Here is a 12,566-nt window from a genome sequence, read left to right as displayed (position 1 = left end):
CAACGAATATTTTTGTTCAGTTCAACCTGCCAAAATTTTGTGTAAACAAACTAATCGAAAACTAAACTAACCAACCAAACCCACCTAACCTTTGAACTCGCAGCCCCTGATAGGTGTGTTAGATTAGGTCTATCCACACCTTGTTTTTATTTCAATCATTTTGTCCTCATCCTATTAGTAGAGATTCAGATATCTTTCCTCCTCACTTTTTGATTCCTAAAAGAATTTTTTTTTTTCAATTATTATTCTATTCATCTTCCTATGGCGGCACTCACCACCTTCTACCACCCACTCTGCTCACCCCACAACCACCGTACAACAAGACAAGCCCCAAGCAGACACAGCCTCAGATCCCTGACTGTGATGTCTTGTCGAAAACAAAAATCACCGGAAGAGAGCCAAGGAGTGATCCAGAGAACAGTTTCAAAGATGATCTCAGCGGCAGAGAAGATGGGGAAGACTCTGAAGCCAGAGAAGAAAGGAGACATGAAGGACCTGATGCTTATGAGTCTTTCTTTTGCAGTCTATGTTTATATATCTCAACTAATGGTCTGTGCTTACTTCGCTTGGACCCATGTCACCCTCCCCAATCCCACATGGTAGTTTAGCTAAAGACATTCGGTTTTTGTAAATCCACCACATCATAAATAAGATCAAGAAGCTACATGTCTCTCAGATTCATTGCAACATAGAAGAACGAACAGTTTACCATTTATAGTTGAATTTGATTAAGCTTTCATTACATTATTAATCTGCTTTAACTCTGTGACGTCCGAAGACCCGGCTGAAGAGGGACACCAACCATTGCCACAGCATTATCAACCAGTTGCGGCTCTTTCCTTTGCCACCACTTTCTTCTCTCACTACAAACATTCCTTTGTACATCTCCTTTTGCTTTTGGTACACAGCTTTCTCTTGCTCTGCAATCGCTCGTAGCTCTCTTCTGATCGCATTGTCGTCAGGAGCATACTTTTGAGCTTTTCGAAAATCTTCACGAGCTGAATCCATCTGTCCTAGCTCTGCCTTGGCCTTCCCTCTTCTGAACAGCGCTTTTGGGTTTTTCTCTTCTTCTGTCAACACCTGACAAGTTTTACATCTTTGATTAGAGAAAAACGAAAAAATATGTTCTTTCGATGAATGCTATGATGAGTCTTACAATGTTACAGTGACCAATTGCTTCGTCGTATCGTTTAAGCTTGATCAAGCAAGCTGCCATGTTAAGGTGGCATGGGTTCTTAACTGCCAAAGCCATATCCTGGTACTTCCCATACAGCTGAAACATAAAATCATCCCCCATGTATGCAATGGCCTGAGACAGCAAAAACCATGATCGAAATCCGAAAGGAGAGGCAAGAGTTTTGTCAAGAATCGCTCAGTAATTGTTAGAAAGAAAGAGAAAAGATCCATAACCATTTCATACTGTTGCATGGCCTCCTCCAGTTTCTCCTCCTTAAACAGATTATTCCCATCCATTTTCCTTCTGTCTGCGGCACCAATCCTTTCCTCCACAGTCATATCACTGCGAGCCTTTCCCTGAACAATCCATCCTCTTAAGTCAGCTTGGGATATAATACTTGGTTTGTGAACAATCCATATCAGTTGCTCATAATATTAAAGATAAGAACTTGCCTCCTTTGTTTCATCGAATCCAATAACTTCAACCTCATATAACAAGTCCGCCATAGGAGGAACATTTGGAAAAGAAAAGTTCCCATCTTTCCCGTATCCCAGTTCCCAGCCAATATGCAAGAGCGCACGTTCACCAGACTTCATGCTAGAGACACCGATGGCCAAACCGGCCATTTCTTTTTTCTCTGTCCCACAGACAAACATTTCACTTCTTAGTCCACAGTCTCGTTAGAAAAATGTATAGTATCCTTTTTTCTTTACATTCACATGAAACACAAAGCTGACTCAATTTCTTTCCTCCCAAATATCCTTTTTTCTTTACATTCACATGAAACACAAAGCTGACTCAGATGCATCATGCATCCAACGAGAAAGGGGTAGAAGTAGAGTAGATAATGGATAGCAACATACCTTTTCCTAGAACAATTTCAATAGGTTGCTGCTCTTGCCATGTATCCTCAAATTTGTGCTGCGTGTGTTTGGTCCATGCCCTGTAGTGCACTATGACCCAAGATAATATAGGTCAGCTAGGTAGAAAAACTCGAACAAATGGATAACCCTGTAGAAGATTTACTCAGGGAAACGTTGGACTATTAACTGTTCCTCGCTACTCAGAGGAGACATTTCAAAGTAATTTATTTTCTCAAAAGCCGCCAGCTCACAAAAGCTTATACCACATTTCAACTCTCTTCTACGTGAATAAACCCCCTAACAAAATTTCTAAACTCAGTCAGGAGAGCCAATGAGAAAGGGAACAGTAAGTAAAATAGAAAATCAGTAACCCAAAAAGTGTGTAGAAAGGGGAAAGCTAAGGGTACTATACTTACAGAAGCACGTGGAGTACTTGGATGGTGTGGAACCGTGACCTTCCTTTATGATCTGCTTACTGACTTTCTCATCGAGGACTTCCACTTCACTATCAACTTTAGGTGGAACACTGCCGTCTTGAGAAGGCTCACCATGAACAGCCGCGCTACCTTCAGTAACTATTTCGTTCTCTTGGTCTGAAAACCAAATGTGGAGTATAAATATATTTAGCAGTCATTATCAATACTTCAACACACAAAAATTAAGACGGTTTCTCCAGCAGACCACAGTATGGTGTAGAATAAAGCAATACACTTTATTTCATATGCAATTTGTTTTAACACAATCGTCTTGATAAAATCCGTTCATCACTTTAAACAAAGCACTTGTCACTTTAATATGGGGACAGAAGAGAAATGATTTACCAAGAGTTTGAGTTTGAGTTTGATTCTCCAGAGATTCATCCATTATTTACAATCCAAGCATCGATCCTGCAGAACATTCAGAAGGGAAAAGAGTTATAATGATGGCAAGTCATCAAGAATTGAACATGTAAGATTATACAAGAAGCTCATTTTGCATAAGAGTTTTGCAGCATCGAGACAGGAGACTCGCTGACACTAAAAAAAAAAACATGTTGGAAAGCATCTCATTCAAAACAGAGCAAGTGTTGGAGGAGAACAAAGTGAACTTATATACAGAAAGCGGAAGGAGAAGTGTGACTCGTCGTCCAAGTCACTCACGAAGAAGAAGACTCGATCGAGAAAGATCTACCTGAGATCCCTCTAGAGACGGATGGTTTCTTCAACTTTTCACTTTACCTAAAACAAATCCTTTTCGAAAGCCAATTTTGTATTTGACCACTTCAACTTTTCACTTTAGTCAAAACAAACCAATTTTCAATTTTGTATTGCAGCTTATGGGTTGGGCACTAATTACTATTCGTCACTGATCCGTTGTCAAATTGGATTGCAATTATCATGTTCGTCATTGTCTACTCACCATTCGTGGTCATGGACATTATTAAAAGCGCCAGAAACATCATGGCACTTCCTTCAGTGGCTGTTCTAGCAACTGAGCTTCAAGTCTTGGTCAGTTTCTCCATGATCCCTATAACATTGCTTCCACAGGCTATCAGCCATGGAGGACGTGAGGCAGGTTCCATATTCTACGCTACTGAAATGGTGGAGCTGGCAGATGAGATTTGGCGCCACACTGATAAAGGGGGTGGAGGCGGAGCAGGTCAGAGTAATGATTCGGTGAAGATAGCAGACAGGTAGGTCGTTAGGGCAAAGAGAAGAGGCATGGAGACCAAGAGCGCTATTGTATTCACTGGTGGCAGGGACGACCGAGAGGCACTAGCTTTTGCTGCACAAGTGGCTCAACACCCTGCTGCGAAGTTGCACGTGATACACGTTTCTTGGAAGACAGAGAGCTCTCCGGACGCACAAAAACGTAGAGTTTGCAGAGTTCTACGAAAGATATATAGCTGGAGGAGGAGGAAGCATTTCACAAGCGTTTGTTTTTTGGTAGAAAAAGTGGTAGAGACTAGAGAGAGAGAGAAGGTAATCCAAATACTAGCGGCCGGAAATAATATCCAAAACATAGAACAAATCACAGGAAGATTTGTTTCTAATTTATACAAGCAAAACAAGCAGCGTCTCCTGGTTGGTGCTTAGATAAGGAAAATGGTGACACGTTTCTCCAAGTGCCACTGGAGAACTCTGAGCTCCTTATGCCGCCTGGTTGTTAGTACGGATTCGAGAACTTGGCAACCTCTGCCTGAAAGTGCACAAGGGAAGTGTATAAAAAATGGATGGAATTCAATACTAGTTAATAATTATTCTTCAAGCTAACTCACAACAACATTTAAGAACAAGACTCGAAACAAAGAGAGAGAGACTTGGGTTGGTACCTCGAATTGGCTCTTGAGAAAGTCAAGCTCCTTGTCAAGGTCATTGATAGCCTGGTTGTATGCTTGCATAGGAGAAGACTGGCTTGTGGTGTGAATCTGCCAAAAACAAAAACAAAAACAAAAAAAGATTCAGTTTCACACTTAGAACAAGAGCATCCAAAACATTCCTAAATCAACCAATCAAAACTGACACTGCTTATATGTCCCTAGAGAAACATTCAACTTACCCTGACTATGATCTTGTACTTGAGAGGATGAGGCAGTTGGTATCCAGCAAACAACACATTCTCGTCGCGGTGAAGTTGCCTAATCAAACCCCCCAGAGAGAGAAATTAGAGATTTTCTTCTGTTACAAAGAGAGAGAGAGACAATGAACCGTATCGTACATGCGGACGATGTTGCCAATGGTATGGTCTTCCCTCTCAATCGTGAAGGAAGCAGCGTTGATGATCTTCGTGTCCCTCTCATAAGAAACCCTAGATTGACAACCAGAGAGGGTTTCAGCACATTACAAAAACATGAAGATTAGAGTAAGCTGCAATACTTTTTGGTGCCTTCAGGGACGACGAATCGTTCGTATCGGTCGGGGGCATTCATCGCTGATCGGAGATTCTCGCTTCGGCCGCAGAGACAGTCTCACAGGTTAATCTTCTGAATTAACCAAAAGATGAAAACAACGGCGTCGTTCTGTCTATTTAATCTAACATAACTCCACGTGTTGTTTTCTGATTGGATTAAATCATCTGGCTCGGATCGGGCTGAATAACTCTTAAAATATTTCCTTCCAGGACCTTAGTATTTAGGCTATTTACAGAAAAGATCTGGTGTGATTTAATTGGGGATAAAGACCTAACAAAAAAAATAATCAAATTATATCAGAAGGGAGAAAAAAAGAAAAGAAAAGAAAAGAAAAGAGAGAAGTCATCAGATCCCTAAAAATCGAACCCGGACGCATAACCGACTATGGCCTTTCACGTAGCTTGTCCAATTACATGGTATCTCTTTTCTCTTAACTCTTTTTTTTGTTTGTTTGTTTGTTTGGTTAGCGCCTCGGGAGAGTGCGTCGTCTTCTAACCCTAACGGCTTTGTTGTTTTTCACTTATCGAATTGGTTATATCTTTCTTTCTTTCTTTCTTCGCAGCCGTAAAATTTGCGACTGCTTGTTTGGGTTTCCTCGGAGTCTCCATGGAAAGGAAGCCAAGGATTTGTTCCTCGACGAGATTCATTCTCTTCAGCACTTGTTGCCTGACCCCTGGGATGCTGGAGCCTCAAAGGAAGGCACCGTTCAGATCCACGTGCCTAAGCTCGCTCCCTCCGATGCTGGTGTGGATGATTCGGTAAAGGAGGTGGTTGCTGCCTCGTCGGTTTCGAGGCTAGGCAGACACACGGTGGTGCTGAAGAAGGCAGTTGAGAATCATGCTGAACATTCTGCTTCTGATGACTTTGAGGTGCGATTTTGTGCATTTCCCGAACTTGTTTGTTTGTTTGTGTGTGGTTTTCACTGCTAATCTCAATTTGAATTCGTTCAGATAGGCTACTTGTGTTTATATTGGTTATGTCCTCCACTACTAAGGCGCTGTGAGCCCTTGTGTATCTGAATTGATGTACAACTCCTTTTTAAACCAAGTTTTAGACCTTTGTTTTGCTTTTACGCAGATGGCGGTCAATGAGCTCAATGAAGTAGATCATGACACTGACAGTGCAAGTGTTACGTGTCCCATGTGCTTTTTGGTTGAAGTTGGGAAGAGTGAGAGAGCAAAGATGATTTCTTGCAAGTGTTGTGGCAAGAAGTATCACAGAAACTGCTTGAAGTCTTGGGCTCAACATAGAGGTATCGTTTCATGGCAACGTTATGCTTATACATGTCCTGCTTATATTCTTATAGCTGTTTTTTTTTTTGCTTGCAGATCTGTTTAACTGGAGCTCCTGGGCTTGCCCCTCTTGCCGAACCTGTGAGGTTAGTTTGGACATTACCTTTTCAATGACTAGTCCTGCGCTTTTGCATGTTGGGCTACAATCAATTTTCCTTAGAAAGCATCTGATGACTGATATGTCTCGAAATGTTTGTCACGGATTTGAACACTTTTGATTAAATAGTTAAGTTATTTATCCTGTACATTCTCATTGTTTATGTTTCCTTTAGGCATGTGGAACTTCAGGGGATCCGAAGAAGTTGATGTTCTGCAAAAGATGTGATGATGCCTATCATTGTGATTGCCAACAGCCTCGACACAAGGTATATATTTGTTGATTCTTAGCAAATTTCTTATCTTGTCTTTTGCAAATTGATTTAATTTTATCCCTGGATGTTACAGACTGTTAGTTCTGGACCCTATCTGTGTCCTAAACACACCAAATGTTACAGCTGTGGGTCTAAAGTCCCTGGGAATGGCCAGAGCTTACGGTATTCTTATCTTTTGCTTTCTGATGTATTCTAGTATTTGTTCATTTAAAGTGCACTAGATCTCTTATCAATCCTTTTAACTTTGCAGGTGGTTTTTGGGGTATACTTGTTGTGATGCTTGTGGAAGGCTGTTTGGCAAGGGAAATTATTGTCCTGTATGTTTGAAGGTATGTTCTTGCACTTTCTTCGTTGTTGATACTTGATAGTGAAATGTCTGCACGGTTTCCCTGCTTCGTATTTGGTTATGTTTGGCCATAGTTGACTTTGAGGTTTTTGTATTTTACAGTTGTTACCGTATGCTATCAGATATCTGTATTAAATGCAATACTTTTGGGTATTCTTTGTCTCGCTTTGAAACAAATTGGCCAACTTGTTTTGCTTTCTTCACGTAGGTTTACAGGGACTCGGAAGCAACACCAATGGTGTGTTGTGACTATTGCCAGCGCTGGGTCCATTGCTTGTGTGATGGAATCAGGTCCGTATCTTTTAAATCTATTTCATATAACCAAATTTCACGTCTGTCCTTATATATGTATCCAACTAACATTAACTTTGCAAACAAATGTTGCAGCGATGAGAAATATATGCAGTTTCAAGTGGATGGGAATCTTCAGTACAAATGTTCTACTTGTCGCGGAGAAAGCTACCAGGTGTGTTGCATGTGTCGTTAATCTTTTATATGTGTTTGTTGTCTTATATCTCTCCCGATGCTAGTAGAATGCTGTGAATGACAATTTGGTGATCCCATTTCTTTTTTTCTCTCTGGTTTGTGTTTTATATGATAGGTCAAGGATCTTGAGGATGCTGTACAGGAAATTTGGAAACGTAAAGATATCGAGGATAAAGAGCTAATTGCTAGCCTAAGAGCTAGAGCACGAGTCGTAGGGAAAACTGGTGGCGCCCCTGTTATCAATCAGCCTGGTTCTGCCGAAAGAAAAGTTGCTGAAAAGGTTATGGTCAGTGGAGAAGAAGAGAAGCCACTGAGAGTTCTCAGGATAAAAAGTAGCAGGCCTCAAGATTCAGATAGCGAGGAACTCGGAAAACACTCTAAAGAGCAGAGCCGTGTGAAGGCGAAAAAATTGGTGATAAGTATAGGCCCTAGAAAAGCAGGAGTTACAAACCCGACGAGCAGCTGCGATACATCAAAGCTTGCCTCCAAATCCAACGGTATGTGTATTTTTGAGTGATAATACACACTACGATTTATTTTTAAGACTACACTATAAATGTTATTTAGTCGATGTACGACATAGACGATATAATTAAAGAAGCTCTGGTAATTACAGGAAAGAATGGGAAATTGCAATCAGAAGAAACCGCTTCCCAAGAAGAGCAGGAAAGGAGCGTATTGAGAAAGAGTAGTGAAGAAAAGAGAGGGTCTCAAAGTGAGGTAGGCACTTCAAAGGGGGAAGGCGGAGGAGATTCAAATGGTGGCCAACAAGAGTTGCAGAAAGATTCAAAAAGATTGCTGAAACTGAAAATAAAAACGCATAATCCGGAGAGCCAAGAACGTGAAGCCCCTAGAATTGTGTATGAAAGAAGCAAGTCTGGGAAAGGACATAGGTCCAAAAGAAAGAGAGCATCACCTCCACCTGAAAAATCAGCGTTCAATGAAGATGAAGATGTGTCACTGTCACGTGATGACAGTTTGTTAGACGAAATGCTTGATGCTAGTTGGATTCTGAAGAAGTTGGGGAAGGATGCAAAAGGCAAAAAGGTTCAAATACACGAGGCCTCAGATAATACATGGTACATGAGACTTTTTTTTTTACCTTTGAGCGTGTTTTATCTTTAGATGTTTCATCTATTCTTAGGTTGTTCTAACAGCTGAGTTGTAAAAAACAGGGAGAAAGGAGTGGTAAGTGAAGTAGGAGGAGGAGGGACATCGAAGTTGATGGTGACGCTTGAGAATGGAAAAGTGAAGACGGTGGAGCTGGGGAAGCAAGGGGTTAGATTTGTTGCTCAAAAGCAAAAGAGGACGAGAACGTGAGAGGCTTTGAGCATCATCCAACATTTGGAACAAGATGAGCAAAAGACCTTGCAGGAGGAGTTGGTAGGTGAAGCAGTACTAGCTTCTTTATCATCGATTCCTTTAGATGTTGTATGTATAATATATACATTGTGAAACAAATTTAGCTTTTGAAAAATTTGAAGAAAGGATTAACAGCTGAATGAAATAAGAGATTTTGAGAATTTCAGAAGAGTAATACGTTAATCATTGGTTACTTACTTGAATAGTTTTTCTTATTAAGAAAACAAAGGTTTTGAAGAATATTAGAATTTATCAAAACTTCTAGCTACTTTGGAAATCTATCCCGTTGAAACTTTGGTATGGACTGTATTAGAGAAGGTGGGGGAGCTAGTGGAACACCAAAGTCAACCAAACACAAAGATGTACTTGGACATTGCCAAGTGTAACAGTAACAGACATAATCTATTCCCATTATGTCATGATAAGAAACAATAGCTTTTGAAATGACATGATATGGTAATAAAATAACCAATTAACTCCCAACTATTAAACTGTCGGTCAACTACAATCTAGGAGTAGCTACTAGAAATGACATGGACCATAGGATAATATTAAGATTAAAAAAGTTAGAATTGGAGAGGGTGGGAGCTGTAAGACAAGAGGGTAAACATGTGATGAAGAAGCAATCTTCTTTATCTTACTTTCTAATCAACCATCTTACTTAATAACGTTATTTCATCTGTGTTAGGTACTGCTCACTAGTCTTAACTCATAACCAGGTTGCGATCTGCGTTTCCCTGAAACAAAAAAAAAAAAAAGGGAGAGAATGTTACAGCTGTTATTCACGATAGCGTTCTCGGCGGCGCCGTTAACGCTGTACATACCACCGATCAGGTGTTTGACGGCGTTCGCTCAGACGATGGAGGAGATGGAGATTGAAGGCAGGCTTTATAGAGGGAGAGTCTTCGCTCGCGCCAGAATAGCTTGGTCTAGGCTTCTCGATTGCTTCTTCTCCTCTTCTCCTCGCCGTCCTTAACTCATATGTTCCTCTCTTCTCTCTTTCCCTGTACATATATATATCTATCTCATCATGTTTACTCTTTCACTTTACGTTCGTTGTGTGTTCGATTTGGGATATTTCAAGAATCAAGATGATGATAGAGACTTAGGGTTTTGTTCTTGTACTTGATCTTCTTAATAAACAGAGATGGATCATACTCCTCTTCTTGTTTTTATATACCAATCTCTCTTTTATTTAAACATATTTTATTTATTGTATATGTAAAGGTAAGATCGATGAATACAAATTGCTCAGAATATTACATGTTTCTTTGAATCTGAGCATGATCATCTGAAATGAACTTAAAAACAAAAAAAACAAAAAAGGAATCAAATATAGAAGAAGAATGAACTTGGTGGAAGTTTAAAAGAAAAATGAAAAATTAGTTGGCCATAGAGCAAGGCTTTAAGAACCAGAGAACGTCCAAGCCTCTCCCTTCTTTGTTGTTACTGTCTCTGCTCTGCTGCTCTTCTTCCTCCTTTCTCTTCACCACTTCTTCAACCATTCCCTTTTCCTGAAAAAACATCCATTTCCTCGTTATGTGTCTGTTTCTAGCAGGACAATAAATACGGATATGAGATTACATACCGTAGGTTTGGTGGTCCCCAAGGCCTTCAAAGAAGTTGTCCGGTTCTCTGAGAAGCACTGAGGAGATGGTGGGTTTGTTCTTATTTGCTGCAGTAACCGCTCATGTCTTTTGTTCTTTACATTCCCAAGCTTTAAAGGTGTAAGGATGTTCTCTGCATCATCCACTCTCCTGAAACAATCATCACAGAATAATCCCCCAAGTTTAGTGTACCTTAGTTAAAATCTTAGGCTTCTTAGTGTACTGCAACACATATGAAGGAACTTACTTAATTCTTCTACACTCCTCTCCTTTCATCTTTGCTACAGTCTCCCCATTAAGACAGACAGGAATATTCTCCGCATCATCCACTCTCCTGCAACTCCAAAGTTAGTAACTTTACATAATAAAAACAAATTTTCACATAAGAAGCAACGCTTACTTCTTTCTTCTACGGTTCTCCTTAAATGTGTTTGTGGATTCATGGACCTTCTCTTTGCTCACTTCCAGCAATGGCTTTCTCTCCTTCTTCAACTCCAACTCGTGAACAGAGTAAGGCTGATGATGATGAGTCTCCTTCACTTCAATCTTCCCAGTAGTATCTTCTCTCTCGGTTACCCTTGTGGCCAATCTCTTCAACTCGTAGCAGAACTCTGAGATATGCCCAAATATATCTCTCCCTGAGAACAGATTCCTAGCTGACTGCGTGCTCTTTAGCTTCGGTGTCTCTTTACTCATCTTCTTGGCGGAGGATGACTTGAGTGCTGCTCGCCATGATCTTGGAGGCGTGGATAAGTTTGGATTCTGGTTTTCACTGTCTTCATGTCCCCTCCTCCTACAACAAAGTCAATGGATGATATAATAAGAGAGTATGAAACTAAAAGCATTCAAAGGCGGAGATTTTCAAGAAGCAGTACCTCTGCTTCTGCTCTGTACTAGATCCTGGTGTCTGATTCGTATTCCTCAGGCTTGGATGCTTCAAGAGAGAGACACGAAATGAGAAACCTTGGAAGTTTTGTGATGAAAAAAAAAAAAAACAAGAAAATCAAGAAGAAGCAAAACCTTGGAAGAAGTAGGCGTTTGGAAGAAATCCTCAGGTCTCTTGGGATGATTACAATCTTGAGTTGAAACGAAAGACAAGATCAGTAACGAGGATCAAAGAGATTCCGAGAGGAGAAGAAGAGAGAGATTGGTACCAGGTTTGCAGAACCAAGCGTCGTCGTCGATGGTGTCTAAGTGATTCGGAGCCAAGAAGTCGAACCATTTGGGAGCTCGGAGGTGTTCGTAGAAGACGTCTTCTACAAAACGAGAATCGATTCGCTTCCAGTCGATCTGAGCAGGCTCCATTGTTTAGAATTCACAGAGAGAGCGAGTCTGATGCTGTTGGGGTTTGGGTGGGGAGAAAAAGGAAAGGAGAAAGACGTATGTAACCGTTGGAGTTAACGTTACAGGGGCCAGTTAAGCGGCTCCTGGTGCACGTGGCTTTCTCTTGTTACCGTTGCAGCTTTATTTATTTCACACATCTCTCTCATCCTTTTTTATCATTAAATAAAATCATTACTCAACAACCCCGTTTAACGGGCCGTATCAGCCCAGACGAATTAAACTGGGCCGTCTTGTTTCACCAGAGAGTCCTTATTCTCTGGTTAGCCTTCAACTCTCAAGAATGGACGGGACTAGGGATGGCAATTGGGCTCTCCCGTCCCGGACCGCTGCGGGATTGTCTTCTGGCGGTACACGGCGGGACCGTCCCGCGCGGGATGCGGTTCTCAAACTAGCTGCCCAATCCCGTACCGCTAAATGTGTAAGCCTTTGCAGGCCGTCCCGCGGTACATCACATTAAAAACATGATACTAGCTGCTTCTACATGCACGGATACTAGATGATAGCTGCCAAATCTGCTTCTATCTGCACAAACAAACTTACCAACATCGAGTCATTCCTTCAGCTGAACCACCAAACATAAACATGATCGACCCTATTCTAACAATCAATGTCGGTTCAGCTTATATGACTTTATACAAAACATAAACATGATCGACCATAGCATAGTCTCTTGCTTACAAGTTACAACTTGTTGTTTTACGTTTATATCAGTTTTTAGATTACTTATCAATATTTCTGAGTTATTATACATTTATACACGTTGGTTGCTGACTTGATCATAGCAAAGTCACTTTGTTGACAAAAAAAAAAGCAAAGTCACTTTCATAC

The 12,566-nt window shown here is 40.8% G+C and overlaps 6 protein-coding genes across 10 annotated transcripts; 3 read left to right on the top strand and 3 right to left on the bottom strand.

Moving 5' to 3' along the window:
• Positions 1-48: 48 nt before the first annotated feature.
• Positions 49-675, top strand: LOC106307219. 2 transcript variants are annotated; one of them, XM_013744111.1, is made up of 2 exons: positions 49-143; positions 229-675. In XM_013744111.1, the coding sequence occupies exon 2, from the start codon at positions 262-264 to the stop codon at positions 601-603; it is 342 nt and encodes a 113-aa protein (XP_013599565.1). In that variant the 5' UTR covers positions 49-143; positions 229-261; the 3' UTR covers positions 604-675. The 2 variants fall into 2 exon arrangements, with proteins under 2 accessions (XP_013599565.1, XP_013599566.1); XM_013744112.1 differs by having other exon boundaries at positions 54-148; positions 234-675.
• LOC106307218 (peptidyl-prolyl cis-trans isomerase FKBP42) lies at positions 659-3,283 on the bottom strand. 4 transcript variants are annotated; one of them, XM_013744108.1, is made up of 8 exons: positions 3,211-3,283; positions 2,862-2,927; positions 2,457-2,633; positions 2,041-2,130; positions 1,630-1,814; positions 1,411-1,533; positions 1,157-1,309; positions 659-1,080 (listed from the first exon to the last, which is right to left on the bottom strand). In XM_013744108.1, exons 2-8 carry the CDS (start codon positions 2,902-2,904, stop codon positions 748-750), a joined length of 1,104 nt encoding a protein of 367 aa, XP_013599562.1. In that variant the 5' UTR covers positions 2,905-2,927; positions 3,211-3,283; the 3' UTR covers positions 659-747. The 4 variants fall into 4 exon arrangements, with proteins under 4 accessions (XP_013599562.1, XP_013599560.1, XP_013599564.1 ...); XM_013744106.1 differs by having other exon boundaries at positions 3,136-3,248; XM_013744110.1 differs by lacking the exon at positions 3,211-3,283 and adding an exon at positions 3,180-3,198.
• Positions 3,284-3,992: 709 nt separating this feature from the next.
• On the bottom strand, positions 3,993-5,029 carry LOC106310245 (DNA-directed RNA polymerases II, IV and V subunit 11). Its single transcript, XM_013747482.1, has 5 exons — positions 4,896-5,029; positions 4,738-4,827; positions 4,579-4,657; positions 4,352-4,447; positions 3,993-4,218 (listed from the first exon to the last, which is right to left on the bottom strand). The coding sequence occupies exons 1-5, from the start codon at positions 4,946-4,948 to the stop codon at positions 4,186-4,188; spliced, it is 351 nt and encodes a 116-aa protein (XP_013602936.1). The 5' UTR covers positions 4,949-5,029; the 3' UTR covers positions 3,993-4,185.
• Positions 5,030-5,238: 209 nt separating this feature from the next.
• LOC106307420 (histone-lysine N-methyltransferase 2C-like) lies at positions 5,239-8,959 on the top strand. The gene is made up of 12 exons (XM_013744376.1): positions 5,239-5,346; positions 5,493-5,799; positions 6,008-6,182; positions 6,259-6,308; positions 6,495-6,587; positions 6,667-6,755; positions 6,844-6,922; positions 7,148-7,230; positions 7,327-7,405; positions 7,541-7,922; positions 8,042-8,504; positions 8,601-8,959. The coding sequence occupies exons 1-12, from the start codon at positions 5,315-5,317 to the stop codon at positions 8,743-8,745; spliced, it is 1,977 nt and encodes a 658-aa protein (XP_013599830.1). The 5' UTR covers positions 5,239-5,314; the 3' UTR covers positions 8,746-8,959.
• Positions 8,960-9,318: 359 nt separating this feature from the next.
• Positions 9,319-10,049, top strand: LOC106308237. The gene has a single exon (XM_013745379.1). It carries the CDS (start codon positions 9,554-9,556, stop codon positions 9,761-9,763), a length of 210 nt encoding a protein of 69 aa, XP_013600833.1. The 5' UTR covers positions 9,319-9,553; the 3' UTR covers positions 9,764-10,049.
• On the bottom strand, positions 9,997-11,775 carry LOC106308236. The gene is made up of 7 exons (XM_013745378.1): positions 11,549-11,775; positions 11,415-11,470; positions 11,270-11,328; positions 10,795-11,187; positions 10,642-10,728; positions 10,376-10,544; positions 9,997-10,301 (listed from the first exon to the last, which is right to left on the bottom strand). Exons 1-7 carry the CDS (start codon positions 11,697-11,699, stop codon positions 10,170-10,172), a joined length of 1,047 nt encoding a protein of 348 aa, XP_013600832.1. The 5' UTR covers positions 11,700-11,775; the 3' UTR covers positions 9,997-10,169.
• Positions 11,776-12,566: the final 791 nt, after the last annotated feature.

Source organism: Brassica oleracea, chromosome C8, assembly GCF_000695525.1.
Source record: "Brassica oleracea var. oleracea cultivar TO1000 chromosome C8, BOL, whole genome shotgun sequence".
Taxonomy (NCBI): Eukaryota; Viridiplantae; Streptophyta; class Magnoliopsida; order Brassicales; family Brassicaceae; genus Brassica; species Brassica oleracea.
The sequence above is the reverse complement of the archived record's forward strand: the minus strand, read 5'-3'. Positions and strand labels throughout refer to the sequence as shown.